Here is a 15,111-nt window from a genome sequence, read left to right as displayed (position 1 = left end):
CGCTTTTTTTCTTTGTACTGTGTACCTTTTTTCTATTTCTGTCATCATCCTGAAATTTCACCTGAATTTGCATTTGTCTTTTATATTTTTCTGTACTTGCTAATATTGATACCGTGAATACAGATCTAGTCTTTCTCATTCACCTTCTTTTCCAGTTCAGCAATCATGAATGTAAACTTTGAATCAATAGTTGAAGAACACATTGTTAACTTTAAGAATAAACATTGAAGGCAAACCACCATAACACACTTAGGTTATATAATTTTGTTTGAAAGAGGCTTCTTTGCTGCACCTTTGTGTTGCCAAGGGATTTAGCGAATGTTTACATTTGGATTCCCAACTTTGAATTCTTGTAACTGAAATAGAATTTGAAGCTCTATTGCAAGGATTAGCAAATTTCTATCATTTCTGAATTAAGGGCCTGTTCTGTGCTGTACTGTTCTATGTAATTATGTATATCTATAGACTTAAAAATGTTGTGGATTTCATCTTAAATCTTTGTAAAAGCTATCACAATCAAATTAATTTAAACTTTTACCTTACAATGAAAAGAAATGAATTCTTCAACAACAACTAAACATTTGCCTGGGAGGGCAGTGACTAGTGATGTTCTGCGGGAGTTTGTCGAGTGTAATGTAATCCATGTAACTGGGGAACCAAACACAGAATGGGTAAAAGCAAATTACTGTGGATGCTGGAATCTGAAAACAAAGAGAAAATGCTGGAAAATCGCAGCAGGTCTGGCAGCATCTGTAGGGAGAGAAAAGAGCTAACGTTTCGAGTCCAGAATGGGTGACCACTTTGCAGAACACCCCCTTTCAATCTGCAAGTCTAACCCGGAATTTCTGGTTGCCTACCATTTTAACATTCTAATGTGTGGCACTCTGACTTTTCTGTCCTCAAATGTGCTTCAAGGAAGCTGAATCTAAGTTCAAGGAACAGCGCCTCATCTTTTGATTCGGCACATTACAGACTTCTGGACTCAACATTGAGCTCAACAATTTCAGACTGAAACTTCTGTCCCCATTATGTTTCTTTTATTTTTGCAGATTTTATTCTCGTTCTTCTCTTGTTTTTGCTTTTGGAAGGCATCTATTCGTCATTCTGCTATTTGCACCTCCTGGAGACACATCCTTTGTTTATTTACTCCCATTACCACTCCCTTCGGCCCTGCATTGCAAATTCTTTTTGTCATTTAATCTCTCCTCTCTTCTACCTTATCACTGACTTTTCCTTTTGTTCTTTTTCACGCCCTCCCCATTTTCTCTTGCTTAATATTATTAAATTTCTAACTTTCCTCAATTCTGATGAAAGGTCATTGACCTGAAATATTGGCCAGGATGTTCCAGCCTGTCCACGCCAGGCAGGCGGGACAAGAAAATTTGGAGAGCCGCTGACTTTTAACGGTTCTCAAAATGTTCCCATTCTGTCTGCCATGATGCCTATGAGAGGCTGGAAAATCTGACCTATTAATTCTGTTTCTCTATCTACAGATGCTAAATATTTCCAGCATTTTCTATGTTCTTTTCAGATTTCCAGAACCTGCTGTATTTTTCTTACAAATGTACTTAAACTGTTCATCTGCAATGTGCATCATAACCAAGTTCAAGTCTGTTGCTACTAAACATTTATGCATGCAATTTTCTAACACTATTCACTATCTATATAGCAGTAATGGTAACCCTAGGTGGTTTGGCAGTACAATTGAGCAAGGGGGCAAACTAGAATATCTCCACTGAAAGGTGGCCATGGCACACTGCCCAAGGATAGTGCTCCGAATCCCATAATGGTATGTTAAAGTGCCAATTGACAAGTACCCGTCATGGTCCAAGCAGAGCACAAGGACTTGGTGTGCAGGTTAGGACAATGCCTGAGATGAAAGCTCAGGATGCAGTCGAGTGGCCTAAGCCATCTCCAATTCGATCATGTGGTGTGGGATGTTGCTCAACCATCATGAACACTAAAGACTGAGCATCCATCTTGTGGCCAGGACTGTTTGGCATGTCAGTGGACCTTGAGCTGCAGCTGCAGATGATGAATGAACAAAGAGTGGTCCTTAGCAGACAAATGTTAACCATCAAAGCTCTCTGTAGTGAGGAGCCCATCAGGAAGATAGAACCTGGTGATCTTGTTGTCTGCCTCATCACTTATAGGCAGGAGGAAAAATGAAGAAGAATGCAATAGCGGCGCTTGCCTCTCCAAAGGCGGAGCAGAACCCTCATTAGTAAGGGGTGACAGGGCCTCCTCCACATGCAGAGGATTAAGCCCAGAATGCCGTCGCTGATAAATGCCTCATTAGACCCAAAGTCTATAGATGGTGCTTGCCATTCCTGCCGAGAACCAGTGTCGCGAAAGACTGGGCATGTCCAGTAAACTGGTTAGTCACATCTGCAGGATTTGACGCCACAAGGACTTGAAGGACACCCACTGCAAGTGTCACAGAAAGTTACTGCGGTTCTCAATCTTTATGCCAGTTGCTCCACCCAGGTTTCCATAGGTGAGCTCTGGGGGATCTTGCAAGCCTCTGCGTCCAGGTGGTGACGGATGTAATCTTTGGGAAGGAACAGAACATTGTGCATTTCGATCAGGCAAGCCAGGAAGCAAGAGTGTTAGCATTTGTGTAGATCCACGCAGACATGGCACTCGGAGCTCTGTGGCATCAAGCAGTCAGCTCTGTGCACTGCAAAGGCTTCCACTCGTTGAATGTTCAATTGGTATGTTACCATATTAAACGCGACCTGCAGGTCTCTGCACGATTCCCAGGAAGCGTCAATAGCTCCTACATTCTCAGCCACTCTCAGATCTTTGATGGCTTTCAGGGTTCTTGAAGGTTGCAAGGTTGGCTCCATAGGGACAAGGGCTACCCTCTGAGGATGTGTCTGATGACACCTACGTGGAGGCCACATGGTGCAGCAAAGAGAAGGTACAACAAGATTCATGCTGTAACTCGCACTTGGGTGGAGCGAAGCATAGGAATGCTGAAAATGGATTCTGCTGCCTGGACTTATCTGATGGAGTCCTGCTATATGATCCACAGAAAGTGTTATATATGCAGCACCTCTCATCGCTTGCTGTGTCAGGTTGTGTAGGGTGCCGCAGGAGCTGCCTGAGGAGAAACATAGAAACATACATCGAAAATAGAAGCAGGAGGAGGTCATTCGGCATTTTGAGCCTGCGCCGCCATTCATTATGATCATGGGTGATCAAGTTCAATACCCTGATCTGGCCTTTTCCCCCAAATCCCTTGATCCCTTTTGTCCCAAGAGATTATCTAATTCCTTCTTGAAATCACACAATATTTTGGCTTAAACTAGTTTCTGTGATCGTGAATTCCACAGAATCATCACTCTCTTGGTGAAGAAATTTATCCTCACCTCAGTCCTAAAAGGTTTACCTCTTATTCTCAAACTATGACCCCGAGTTCTGGACTCCTCCACCATCAGGAACATTCTTTCTGAATCTATCCTGTCTAATCCTGTTAGAATATTATAAGTTTCATGAGATCCCCCATCACTCTAATAAACTCCAATGAATATAATGCTAACCGACTTAATCTTTCTTCATATGACAGTCCTGCCATCCCAGGAACCGGCCTGGGATGTTCCTGCCTCCTGTTGTGGATCAGACAGTGTGATGTACTCACCAGATTGTGACCCCCGAGGCAACTGCACAACTTGGTCCCACCGAGTGTAGGGAGCGCTGCAATGTATCAACAATTTTGGTGTCTGTGATTGCTCGTTGGTGCTGTTCTTGGGGCTTGAGTCGAGGATCTGGCTTGTGAACTTCCTTGGCTGCTTCCTGGCTGTCCTTGCAAGAGAAAGGATATAGGTCATTAGTGCATGGCAGGAGCCTAAGAAACACGATATATCACTCAGAGCATGGTTTTCTGATGGACGTGTGGTGCTGGATCCTCACTTGAATGAGTGTCGCCGACTTCACCATCAGCACACGAGTAGTCCACATCGTTGCCTGCCATCTGAGCTGCTCTTTCCTCAAAGCCTGTGAGGACCTTCAGTCGAGGCATCCCTCCATCATTCTGTTTGTGTGCCAGTTGTCCTGTATGAAGACAGATAGAGAGAATACAAGCAGGGCGAGTTCCAGGACGGATGTTAAGGATGCCTGGCGTGTGTAGGTAATGAGCGTGGCCATGAATGAAATGAGGATATAATCCACAGGGGAGATGAAGGTGTGGTGTGGAAGAGTTGGTGGTGGTAATCTTAACCTGGCATTGAGTGACATCCCTGTGGATGTGTGAATATTTGAATTGTGTGTGATGAGAGGAGTGACTTAGCCTGGCAAAACGGAGAAGATCATTCATTCTCTTGTGATACTGGATGGCGATCCTCTTTTGAGTGCATTGGTGCTGTCACCACTTCCCATGCTGGATTGGTCACCTTGAATGAGGCTCTTTGCCCAGAGTGTGGGTAAAGCAAATCATGATGGGTTCCCACAGCATCCAGCAGGCTCTCGAGGGAAACGTTGCTGAATTTCAAGGCAGCATGTTTCTTGGCTTTGATAGCCATCACTTCCCAGTGGTTCTTCTTACTTAAAGCATGCGAGCGTGCAAGGATGACCTTTAAATATGGCACCCGGATTATTGAAGCACTGAGGTCATGGTGGGCGAATCAGAATTCTCCTGTCAGTGATCCGATGTGAGACTCATGCCTCTGTATTTTTGAGACAAAGTAATGCACAATACTACATAAAAAGCCCCCACATGGTTAGCACACCCGCCTCACGGCGCTGAGGTCCCAGGTTCGATCCCGGCTCTGGATCACTGTCCGTGTGGAGTTTGCACATTCTCCCCGTGTCTGCGTGGGTTTCGCCCCCACAACCCAAAAATGTGCAGAGTAGGTGGATTGGCCATGCTAAATTGCCCCTTAATTGGAAAAAATAATTGGGTAATCTAAATTTAAAAAAAAAAAAAAAAAAAGCCCCCACTGCTGTCGGTGGGTAAAACACCACTTCACTCACCCAAAATCTGACTTTGCTGATTTTCTCGACGATTCCGCCCATGGTCTGGATTTTGTGGTGAAAATAATGGTGAGGCTGTCAGCACTCACTATAAGCGAAAATTAAACCAGATTGAAATGCCCAGTGACTTACATCTGTCGTCAAATCTAGAATTCAGAAAGCAGCTGCCTGAGTTTCCCTGCTCCTCCAGAAGCAGGTTAACAACTATCTTGATGGGCGGCTCATCATTGAAATGATGGAGGGCCGATTTAGCTCAGTTGGTCAGACAGCTGGTTTGCGGCACGGTGCCACAGTGGTTAGCACTGCTGCCTCACAACACCAGGTTCAATTCCAGCCTTGGATGACTATCTTTGTGGGGTCTGCACATTTTCCCCATGCCTGAGTGGGTTTCCTACGGGTGCCCCAGTTTCCTCCCACAGTCCAAAGATGTGCAGGTTAGGTGGATTGGCCACACTAAATTTCCCCTTAGTCTCCAAAAGGTTAGGTGGGGTTAGGGGGACAGGGCCGTTGTTCCTTCAGAGGGACAGTGTAGACCTGATGGGCTGAATGGCCTCCTTCTACACTGTGAGGATTCTATGAGAGCTTCTATTCTATGAGTGATGCAGGGCGAGGCCAGCAGCGTGAGTTCAATTCCTGTACCAGCTGAGGTTATTCATGAAGGCCCTGCCTTCTCAGCCTTGCCCCTTGGCTGAGGTGTGATGATCCTAAGGTTAAACCACCACCAGTCAGCTCTGCCCCTCAAAGGGGAAAGCAGGCTGTGGTCATCTGGGACTATGACGACTTTACCTTACCTTTACATTGAATGCTGTGAAGCTACAGCCCTTGCCTTCTAGATACTCAATAGGCAGAAAATGTTACGGCTTGTACATTCAAGTGTAAGTGATTTTTAAAAGTCATATTAAGTTACAATTACTGCCAAGTTACCTCTCTAGCACTGAAAATTAACTTTTATAAATGGCGAGTCCCATCCTTTCGGGTTTGAATTATGTTGGAGTTAACTAAAACTTATAATTCACTTTTTAAATTTTTCTTTCTGTCTCTCTCTCTTAAATCCCATATTTATTTCCCTCTCATTATTTTGTTTTCTATATATGACTTGACATTGAACTAAATATTCTAATTTACACTTGTCGTGTTTTTGCATGCTTCAGTAAGGATTCCTTAATCTGAAATGGTTAAGGAGACACACATAGTTACTTGCCATGTTTACATAGGTCCCAGATCTCATGTGTAGGGCACAAAGTTGTTTTAGCTCTCAAATAACTAGGTTTCTGTGCAATAGGCCATTGAAAGTCTTTGTAGCAATGTCTTTCATTTGCTGCTGACTGCAAAATCTAGGCCAATATTTTTCTACAAACACACTCCCACAACAAACGCACAAAACCTTTTCATGTCTTTCTAAGCCAGCAAACTTTCAACTTTGGAAAACATTGCACAAAGATGAATACACTTGTCAACTAATCATGCAGCATGAATTGAAAGACATTGTATTAAGAGATTATGCTAACAAAGCTTTGATTTTCACATCAGTTGTCCCTCCTAGAAACAAATCTATTGCGAGATGTGAAAGAACCTGTGTTGGGCTCTTGAAGGACATATGGTTCATCATCACTTATTTCCTTCATTGAACCATTTGCAACTCTGTAGAGCACAAGAAACTGCCTGAAATTCTATGGTATCATTCTGCGCTATCAGTCATATCTGAACTGGGGCAAAAGTTACTTGTGCTTCTTGATTATCTAAGAACTCCAGAATTCAGCATTATTCCTAAGTTTTTCTGGCCTTGGTGGTTTTTCCCCAATTTTAACACTGGTAGGTGAGCGCTGGAGCAGCCAGTACATATAAAATTAGCCTTTCAAAGCATTATGAAAAGTGTAATGTTAATAATTTAAAAGCAAATTGCATTCTGCTTAGCAATGCAGTCCTAACTTGTAAATACTTTCTTTCAGCTCCAGAAATCCAAAACTTCTGGGAGGCCACGCACCACATTATACTGGAGTCAGAACTATTTACAGATGGGGCAAACATTTTCTCAGTACCTGGCTTGATTCAGTGGCAAAGAAACATCACCAAGCTAACATTGTCATTACTGGTAACATCAGTTTCTCTACAGCCAATGTCATTGTCACCAGATGCCATCCATGAGTTGACTTCTGGAACTGCTGAATTTCAACCCAGCTTGTTCCTTTCTCGTCTCCTATGTTCAAAATTTCTTGAAGTACGTTTTCTGACCCTGGAGACAGTGTTGTTGTGGCTGGATGAGATGGATTCCAACCAGGTCAAAGAGACAAATGGGAATGTACTGTTCCTGTTATCACAAGTTGAGGACACTCTGAAAAAGCTAGCAGTGCAAGAAAAACACCCAGAATGTCTTGCCAAGGTGAGGGATTATCTGATATAGTAACATGCAGTATAAATGAGACGTTCACAAGTAAATATCGCAAATATGGCTTTTTTTTGTACCTCTGCCTGAAACCTTCCAAATAAAATGAGACAATAGTCAAACTACTTTTATATAAATTATGAAAAACATGGTCCTGCTGAATGAAAGTACTCACTGTGACTATTAAAATGCATTACTTTACTAATCCAATGCAGCTAAGAGCCCAGTAACAAAGCATTCAAGTGACCTTGAAACATAAATGCAATCTGTTTGGAGGTTTATAACTAACTACCAATATTTCAAACATCCTAGGTCCTCAAAATATTGTGCCATCTAAATATAGATACACTGTTTCCCTGGATAGCGAGCACATCGGTGATGAGTGAGGCCACGCTTCTCAAGTGGATCTTGTCAATAGCGGAAACCAGAAATATCAGGTAATACTTAATAGGAAGTTATGTATGAGATTCTGAATGTGTTTAACATTGTGCACAGTTAAAATTTCAGTTATTTACTTCTTGAAGCCTGAACAGTCTGCCTTGATTTCTGCAACCACTAGCCCACATTTTAATGAGTCTTTAACATGCCCCTATCATGAGGCAGCGTATCATCATATTTGTTACATTGTTCAAGGACTAGTTCAGAAATGTGGAGCATTTTTGGAAAGTAGGTGTGGCATAAAGCCTAAAAAAATGTTACTTCTCAGTAGTCTGTTTTGCACTTGAAGAAACAGATACCGTAGTAAATTTCAGACCTTGAGCTTTATCGCAAACATGTTTCTGTACTGGAAACCGACTAAGGCCAGAGACAGGACAATCTGCCAATTTTACACAACTACACTCATGGCAGGTTCATTGATGTTAACTTTATTAAATTCATTTTTTTTTCATTCATCCTATTACTTAAGTGAATGCAAAAAGTTCCATGTTGTGAAAAGTCCATTTTTGCAAATCCAAATAAATCCTGATTATACGTCATTGCATAGGTGTACACATACCAGCAGTGCGACACACACTCCCTGCACGGAAAATATGTCAAGCTTACAGGTAAAAAAAATTGGATGTGCTAGCAGCTGAAGAGTTAAGAGCATAGAACAAGATGGCCCCTGAAAATCGGTTAGTCATTCAGTGAGATCATGGCAGATCTATGACCAAACTTCATATACTCACCATTGCTCCATAACCTTTAATACCTTTAGTTAACAAATCTATCAAACTCAAATTTAAAATTCAACTAGCATAAACTGCTGTTCACAGATGCTGAAAGACCTGGCTATGACCTCTAGCTCTGGATGCCCCAGCCAGCAGAAATGTTAACCTTCTAAATTCCAGGGAATACACCTCTAATTTGTATTATCGCTCCTGATAATAATACCTGGACTCCATCAGTTGAGGTGAGAGTGACTGCCCTTGACATCAAGACAGCATTTGACCGAGTATGGCATCAAGGATCCCGAGCTAAACTGGAGTCAATGGGAATCAGGGGAAAACTCTTTGCTGGTTGGAGGCATACCTGGCACAAAGGAAGATGGTTGTGGTGGTTGGAGGTCAATCATCTCAGCTCCAAGACATCACTGCAGGAGTTCCTCAGGGTAGTGACATAGGCACAACCATCTTCAGCTGCACAAATGTTCAACACCATTCACGACTCCTCAGATAATGAAGCAGTCCATGTCCAAATTCGGCAAGATCTGGACAATATCCAAGCTTGAGCTGACACGTGGCAGGTTACATTCGCACCACACAAGCGCCAGGTAATGACCAACTCCTACAAGAGAGGATCTAACCACTGCCCCTTGGCATTCAATGGCATTACCATCGCTGAATCACCCACAATCAACATCCTGGGGATTACCATTGATCAGAAACTGAACTGGACTAGCCATATTAATAATGTGACTACCTTTGCATCTCTTCCTCTAGGTATAAAGGCCAGCATTCCATTAAACTTTTAAATTATTTTCTGTACCTGTTTGTATACATGAGCTCCTAAATCTCTTCAGACATCCACTTTTTCTACCTTTTCACTATTTAGAAAGTATTTTGATCTGACATTTTTTTAGCTCAAAAATGATGGCCTTACCATTGGCTATATAAAAATCCATTTATCACAGTTTTGTCCATTCACTTAGTCTATTAATATATCTTTGTAATTGATCCTGCCATCTACACTCCTTACACTGCCGCCTGTGTTTTCGCAATTGGACAACTTAGATATGTGATTCTCTATCTTGTTATAAAGTTATCCAAAAATACTGCCTACATTTGAGGGCCCAAACAGATGTGAATCAGAAAAGCAAAATATTGTAGATGCCGGCAATCTGAAATAAAAACAGAGAATGCTAGAAATACTTAGCAGGTCTGGCAGCATCTGAGGAAAGAAAGCAGAGTTAACATTTCAGGTCATGGACCTTTCTTCAGAACTAAAACAAGGTTAAAAATGTACTAGGTTTTGTGTATGAAAGGGGGGAGAGGCAGGAAGAGCAAAGAGATGGTAGTCAGCAAGAGAGGTTATATGATAAAATATTTCATGTTACAGAAGGCAACGGCGGTAATGATGGTTGTTGTAATAGCATGGCCCTTTTTAAGGGGCGTGCCCTTTTGCTCCATGTGACTGACTCGGGGCCTATCGTGCAGGAGCAGGTGAACCCCGTCCAATGAGGGATCGGCACTGGTCCTGGGGAGCTAGATTCTGGTCAGAGTGAACCCAGGGGCCAGAGTTTTAGCACCTTCATTAGAGACCCCTTGCCGGTACATAAGTTACCCTTATTAGTTGTCATTAAACACTTCGCTCTTCGTTACTACCATCTACCTGGTATTGCCTCGAGCCACCACATTAACAACAAGTATAAACCGAATTGATAGCAAGCCCACAGTCATTGGGCGGAATTCTCCGCAAGGCTCGACGCCGTTGTGAAACCTGGAGAGGTTCACGACGGCGTCGTAAGCCTCTCCTGGCCCCCCTATTCTCCTCTCCCCGGGGGAATAGGAGGGCTGTGACGCGGCGGTGGCGCCTATGACTTAAGCCGCGCATGCGCGGGTTGGACAGCTCAAACCCGCGCATGCGCGGTTGCCGTCTTTCCCATCAAAACGTGGCCGGCTTGATCGCGCGGGGCGGCGGAGGGTGAAGAGAGTGCGTCCCCTTGAGACGCCGGCCCGATGATCGGTGAGCACCGATCGCAGGCCCGTCCCCTCCCAAGCACGGTCATGGTGCTCGATCCCCGACCCGCCCCCCCACAGGCCCCACACTTACCTGGCGCGCCATGTTCATGACAGCAGCGACCAGGTGTGGTTGCCGCCGTCGTGAACAGGTCAGGAACGGCAGGCCGCTCGGCCCGTTCGGGCCAGAGAATCGCGGGCCGCCGTGAAAAACGGCGGCCCGCGTTTCTCCGAGTAGCGTGTCGTAAAACCGGACACGCCATTTGGGGGGGGGGGGGGTGGGAGAATAGCGGGAGGTGCGGGAGCGGACCTCCCGCTATTCTCCCACCCATCGTGGTTGCGGAGAATCGCGCCCATTGAATTTGAGAGAGGAGGAAAGCCTCAGAAACTAACAGGGTCAGAAAGCATTGACGATACCAGAGAATAGTGAGTAAAAGTGCCCATGGTTACCAGGATTTGGATTTCCCGTGCTGTGTCCAACCTTGTTACAGTCAAAGCACTCTAGTCCCTCCACAAAGTCTTACACTGGGGCAAGACCACTGGGTTTGTGGCTGTGGATGCATTTATGCTGAGTGGGTTTCTCCTGGTGCATTTGTCGTCCTCTGTGTCTCAATTCGAGGATGGAGTGACCTCAGGCCCGCAAATTTCTACCCTGGTCATCACGTGTCTGAAAAGGCTGATTCTTTACCCACCATGGGTGGCGCAATGATTAGTACTGCTGCCTCACAGTGCCAGGTATCCGGTTTCAATTTTGGCTTGGGCGTCTGTGTGGTGTTTGTACGTTTTCCCCGTGCTGCGTGGGTTTCCTCCGGGTGCTCCGATTTCTTACCACAGTCCAAAGATGTGCCAGTTAGGTGGATTTGCCCCTTAGTGTCCAAAAGGTCAGGTAATGTTATAGGGATAGGGTGGGGGCATGTGCCTAGGTGGGGAGCTCCTTTGGAGGATCAGTGCAGTCTCGATGGGCCAAATAGCCTGCTTCTACACTGTAGGAATTCTATGGTTGGAAAATTAGACTCATTTGATCAGGGAACCAAAGACTGAAGCCAGTATATTGAAAGGCTCCATTACTTCTTCACGGCAAATTATATAATGGGGGAGGATAAATGCTATTAACAGTTTGTTGGCCAACAACCTACGACCTTGTAAGAAATTTGACGCCCTCGGAGACTCCTAAAATTAAGTAATTTGACTAGTTGGTGAAGCTGGTTGGGGAGCATTTCAACCCCAGATCCGCAATCATACTACAGTGATACAAGTTCAATTCAAGGGACCCAAGGGAGGCTATCTCCACCTTTGTTGCCTGACACAGGCAAATGGCCGATCAATGCAAGTTTGATATAGCACTGGGAGACATGCTGCGTGATCACTCAGTAAAAAATAAACGAAAGAGAAAATGCTGGAAAATCTCAGCAGGTCTGGCTGCATCTGTAGGAAGAGAAAAGAGGTAATGTTTCGAGTCCAATGACTCTTTGACAAAGCTAACAGAGAAAGTGGGAAATATTTATACTGTGAAGTGAGACTTGGAGAGACTTGGGTGTGCTAGTGCATGAGTCACAGAAGGTTGGTTTACAGTGCAACAGGTGATTAAGAAGGCAAATGGAATTTTGTCCTTCATTGCTAGAGGGATGGAGTTTAAGACTAGGGAGGTTATGTTGCAATTGTATAAAGTGTTAGTGCGGCCACACCTGGAGTATTGTGTTCAGTTTTGGTCTCCTTACTTGAGAAAGGACGTACTGGCGCTGGAGGGTGTGCAGAGGAGATTCCACTAGGTTAATCCCAGAGTTGAAGGGGTTGGATTAGAGGAGAGGTTGAGTAGACTGGGACTGTACTCATTGGAATTTAGAAGGATGAGGGGGGATCTTATAGAAACATTTAAAATTATGAAGGAATAGATAGGATAGATGCGGGCAGGGTTGTTTCCACTGGCGGGTGACAGCAGAACTAGGGGACATAGCCTCAAATAAGGAGAAGTAGATTTAGGACTGAGTTTAGGAGGAACTTCTTCACCCAAAGGGTTGTGAATCTATGGATTCCTTGCCCAGTGAAGCAGTTGAGGCTCCTTCATTACATGTTTTTAAGGTAAAGATAGATAGTTTTTTGAAGAATAAAGGGATTAAGGGTTATGGTGTTCGGGCCGGAAAGTGGAGCTGAGTCCACAAAAGATCAGCCATGATCTAATTGAATGGCGGAGCAGGCTCGAGGGGCCAGATGGCCTACTCCTGCTCCTAGTTCTTATGTTCTTATGAGAATGAAAGATGAGTCATAGCCACAGAAACCCAGGGAAACCGGGTGCTAATAGCCACAGAAACCAAGGGGAAAGAGTGCTAATAGCAGTCCCCAGAGAAGACAAAAGATGTGAAGGGTCAAACAGCCAGGAACTAACATCAGAGGATGAACTGTAGATGTGGGGAAGGGGAAGGAGAAAGCTGAAGGAAAGGTTAATAAGATTGAGGGGGGGGGAATTAAATACATATTAAGAAAAAAAGAAATGGTAAAAGACAGTTAAAATGAAATGGGATGAAAACAAATGGGTTGAGGTGGGGTAGAGCTGATCACCTGAAGTTGTTGAATTCGATGTTCAGGCAGGAAGGCTGTAGCGTGCCTAACCGGAAGATGAAATGTTGTTCCTCCATTTTGTGGTAATAGAGGAGACATTGGGAGCAGCGAATGCAGTAGACCAAATTGGACGAGATGCAAGTGAAACGCTGCTTAACCTGGAATGAGTGCTTTGGGCCTGGGATGTTAAGCATGGAAGAGGTAAAGGGGCAGGTGTAACACCTTCTGCGATTGCATGGGAAGGTGCCATGGGTGATGGGAGAGGTACCGGGCATGGTGGAGGAGTGGACTAGATTGTCTTGGAGGGAACAGTCTCTGCGGAATGCTGACAGAGGGAGTGAAGGGAAGCTGTGTTTGGTGGTGGCATCACGCTGGAGTTGGCAAAAATGGCGGAGGATTATGCGTTGCATACGTAAGTTGGTGGGATGAAATGTGAGAACAAGGGGGACTCTCTCCTTGTTCTGGGAGGGAGTGGAGGGGGCGAGGGTAGTGGCGCGGGAGATGGACCACACACTGTTGAAGGCCCTGATCACTTAGTATGCAGCATTAACACCATATGTATGCAAAAGAAGCCTAGACAAGGCGATTGAGATCACCCAGGCAACCAAGTGCGCTGAGAGAGATGCGTCAGAGCTTCAAAATGTACAAGAGGACGAGGTGTACCAGTTGTGGGGTAGTATGGCTGACAGGCACAGAGGAGGTTCAGCCACGATCCCAGGAACAGGATCGTAGTCAGTAGCCAGGAAAGAAATTGGGCCATCATCCTTGGAGTCAAGATGACTGTTATTGGTGCAGGCAAGATCACCCTCAGGAATCGTGTCACTGCAGAGAGTTTGTTAGTTTTCGGAGCAATAGGAAGGGCCATATCCAGGCATGTTGCCGAGCATACCAGAAGGCGGCAATTGAAAAGAAAAACAGCGCACCACTGCACCAGTGAAGAAAGTGGAGAAGAATTCAGATGAGTCTGAAGCATACAGACTGAACGTGGTGAGAGTGAGCAAAAGAGTCCCAATTAAGATAACCCTCACAGTAAATGGAAGACCACTAAAGATGGAGGTCGACACTGGGGCATCAGCCACAGTTGTGGGTGAACAAAAGTTTAAATATCTTCAAGGCGGTGTTCAGACTTTGGACTTGAGGGAAACCAAAGCCAAATTGGCGACTTATATGAGGGGAAACGCTAAACGTTTTGTGAACAACAGTGACTCTAGTGTCATAGCAACAATACAACAACAAGGTACCCAGTTACCTATGATAATTGTCGGGGGACATCAACCAAGCCTGATGAGCGAGATTGGTTGAGCCAAATCAAGTTGTACGAGTTGGAAATTTTAAATATCGGGAAATGTCTTTCAGGAAGTCTTGAACAGATACAAAAAAGTGTTTTAGTACAAATTAGGTTGAACAAAGGGAGTAAAGGCAAAGACTTGCGTCAACCCAGACTCGGCAAACCAGTTTGTTAGAGCAAGACCATTCCCTTGTGCTTTGCACCAAAATGTGGAAGCCAAACTTAAGCGGCTGGAAGAACTGGGAATCATTACACCTGCGCAGTTTTCAGAATGGGCAACTCCATTGTGTCTGGATTAAAGTCAGACCGCTCCATTGGGATATGCGGGAACTACAAGCAGCTCAAGTAGATAAATACCAAAGTCCACAAATTGAAGTTGGTGGGGGATCGCACATGTACCAAACTCGACCTCTGTCATGTGTATTTGTAACTGGAACTGGATGAAGATTCCTGAAAGTTTGCAACAATTAGCATAAAGGCCTCTTTCTTTTTAAAAAAAGTTTCAAATACCCAATTCATTTTTTCCAATGAAGGGACAATTTTTAGCGTGGCTAATCCACCTACCCTGCACATCTTTGGGTTGTGGGGGTGAAACCCACGTGAACATAGGGAGAATGTGCAAACTCCACAAGGACAGTGACCCAGAGCCGGGATCGAACCAGGGACCTCAGCGCCGTGAGGCAGCAGTGCTGACCACCGCAACACCGTGCTGCCCTATAAACGCCTCTTTCAATGCATCAGTAATCTTTTGG

General features: G+C 44.6%; 1 protein-coding gene across 1 annotated transcript in view; it reads left to right on the top strand.

The window, feature by feature from the left end:
• The window catches only part of LOC119974222 (thyroid adenoma-associated protein homolog), a 570,459-nt gene that overhangs the window by 403,826 nt on the left and 151,522 nt on the right, over positions 1-15,111 (top strand). Inside the window, 2 exon segments of the mRNA XM_038812984.1 lie at positions 6,924-7,354; positions 7,670-7,794. Coding sequence (XP_038668912.1) covers positions 6,924-7,354; positions 7,670-7,794 — 556 coding nt within the window.

This window comes from Scyliorhinus canicula, chromosome 1 (genome assembly GCF_902713615.1).
Source record: "Scyliorhinus canicula chromosome 1, sScyCan1.1, whole genome shotgun sequence".
Taxonomy (NCBI): Eukaryota; Metazoa; Chordata; class Chondrichthyes; order Carcharhiniformes; family Scyliorhinidae; genus Scyliorhinus; species Scyliorhinus canicula.
The sequence above is the reverse complement of the archived record's forward strand: the minus strand, read 5'-3'. Positions and strand labels throughout refer to the sequence as shown.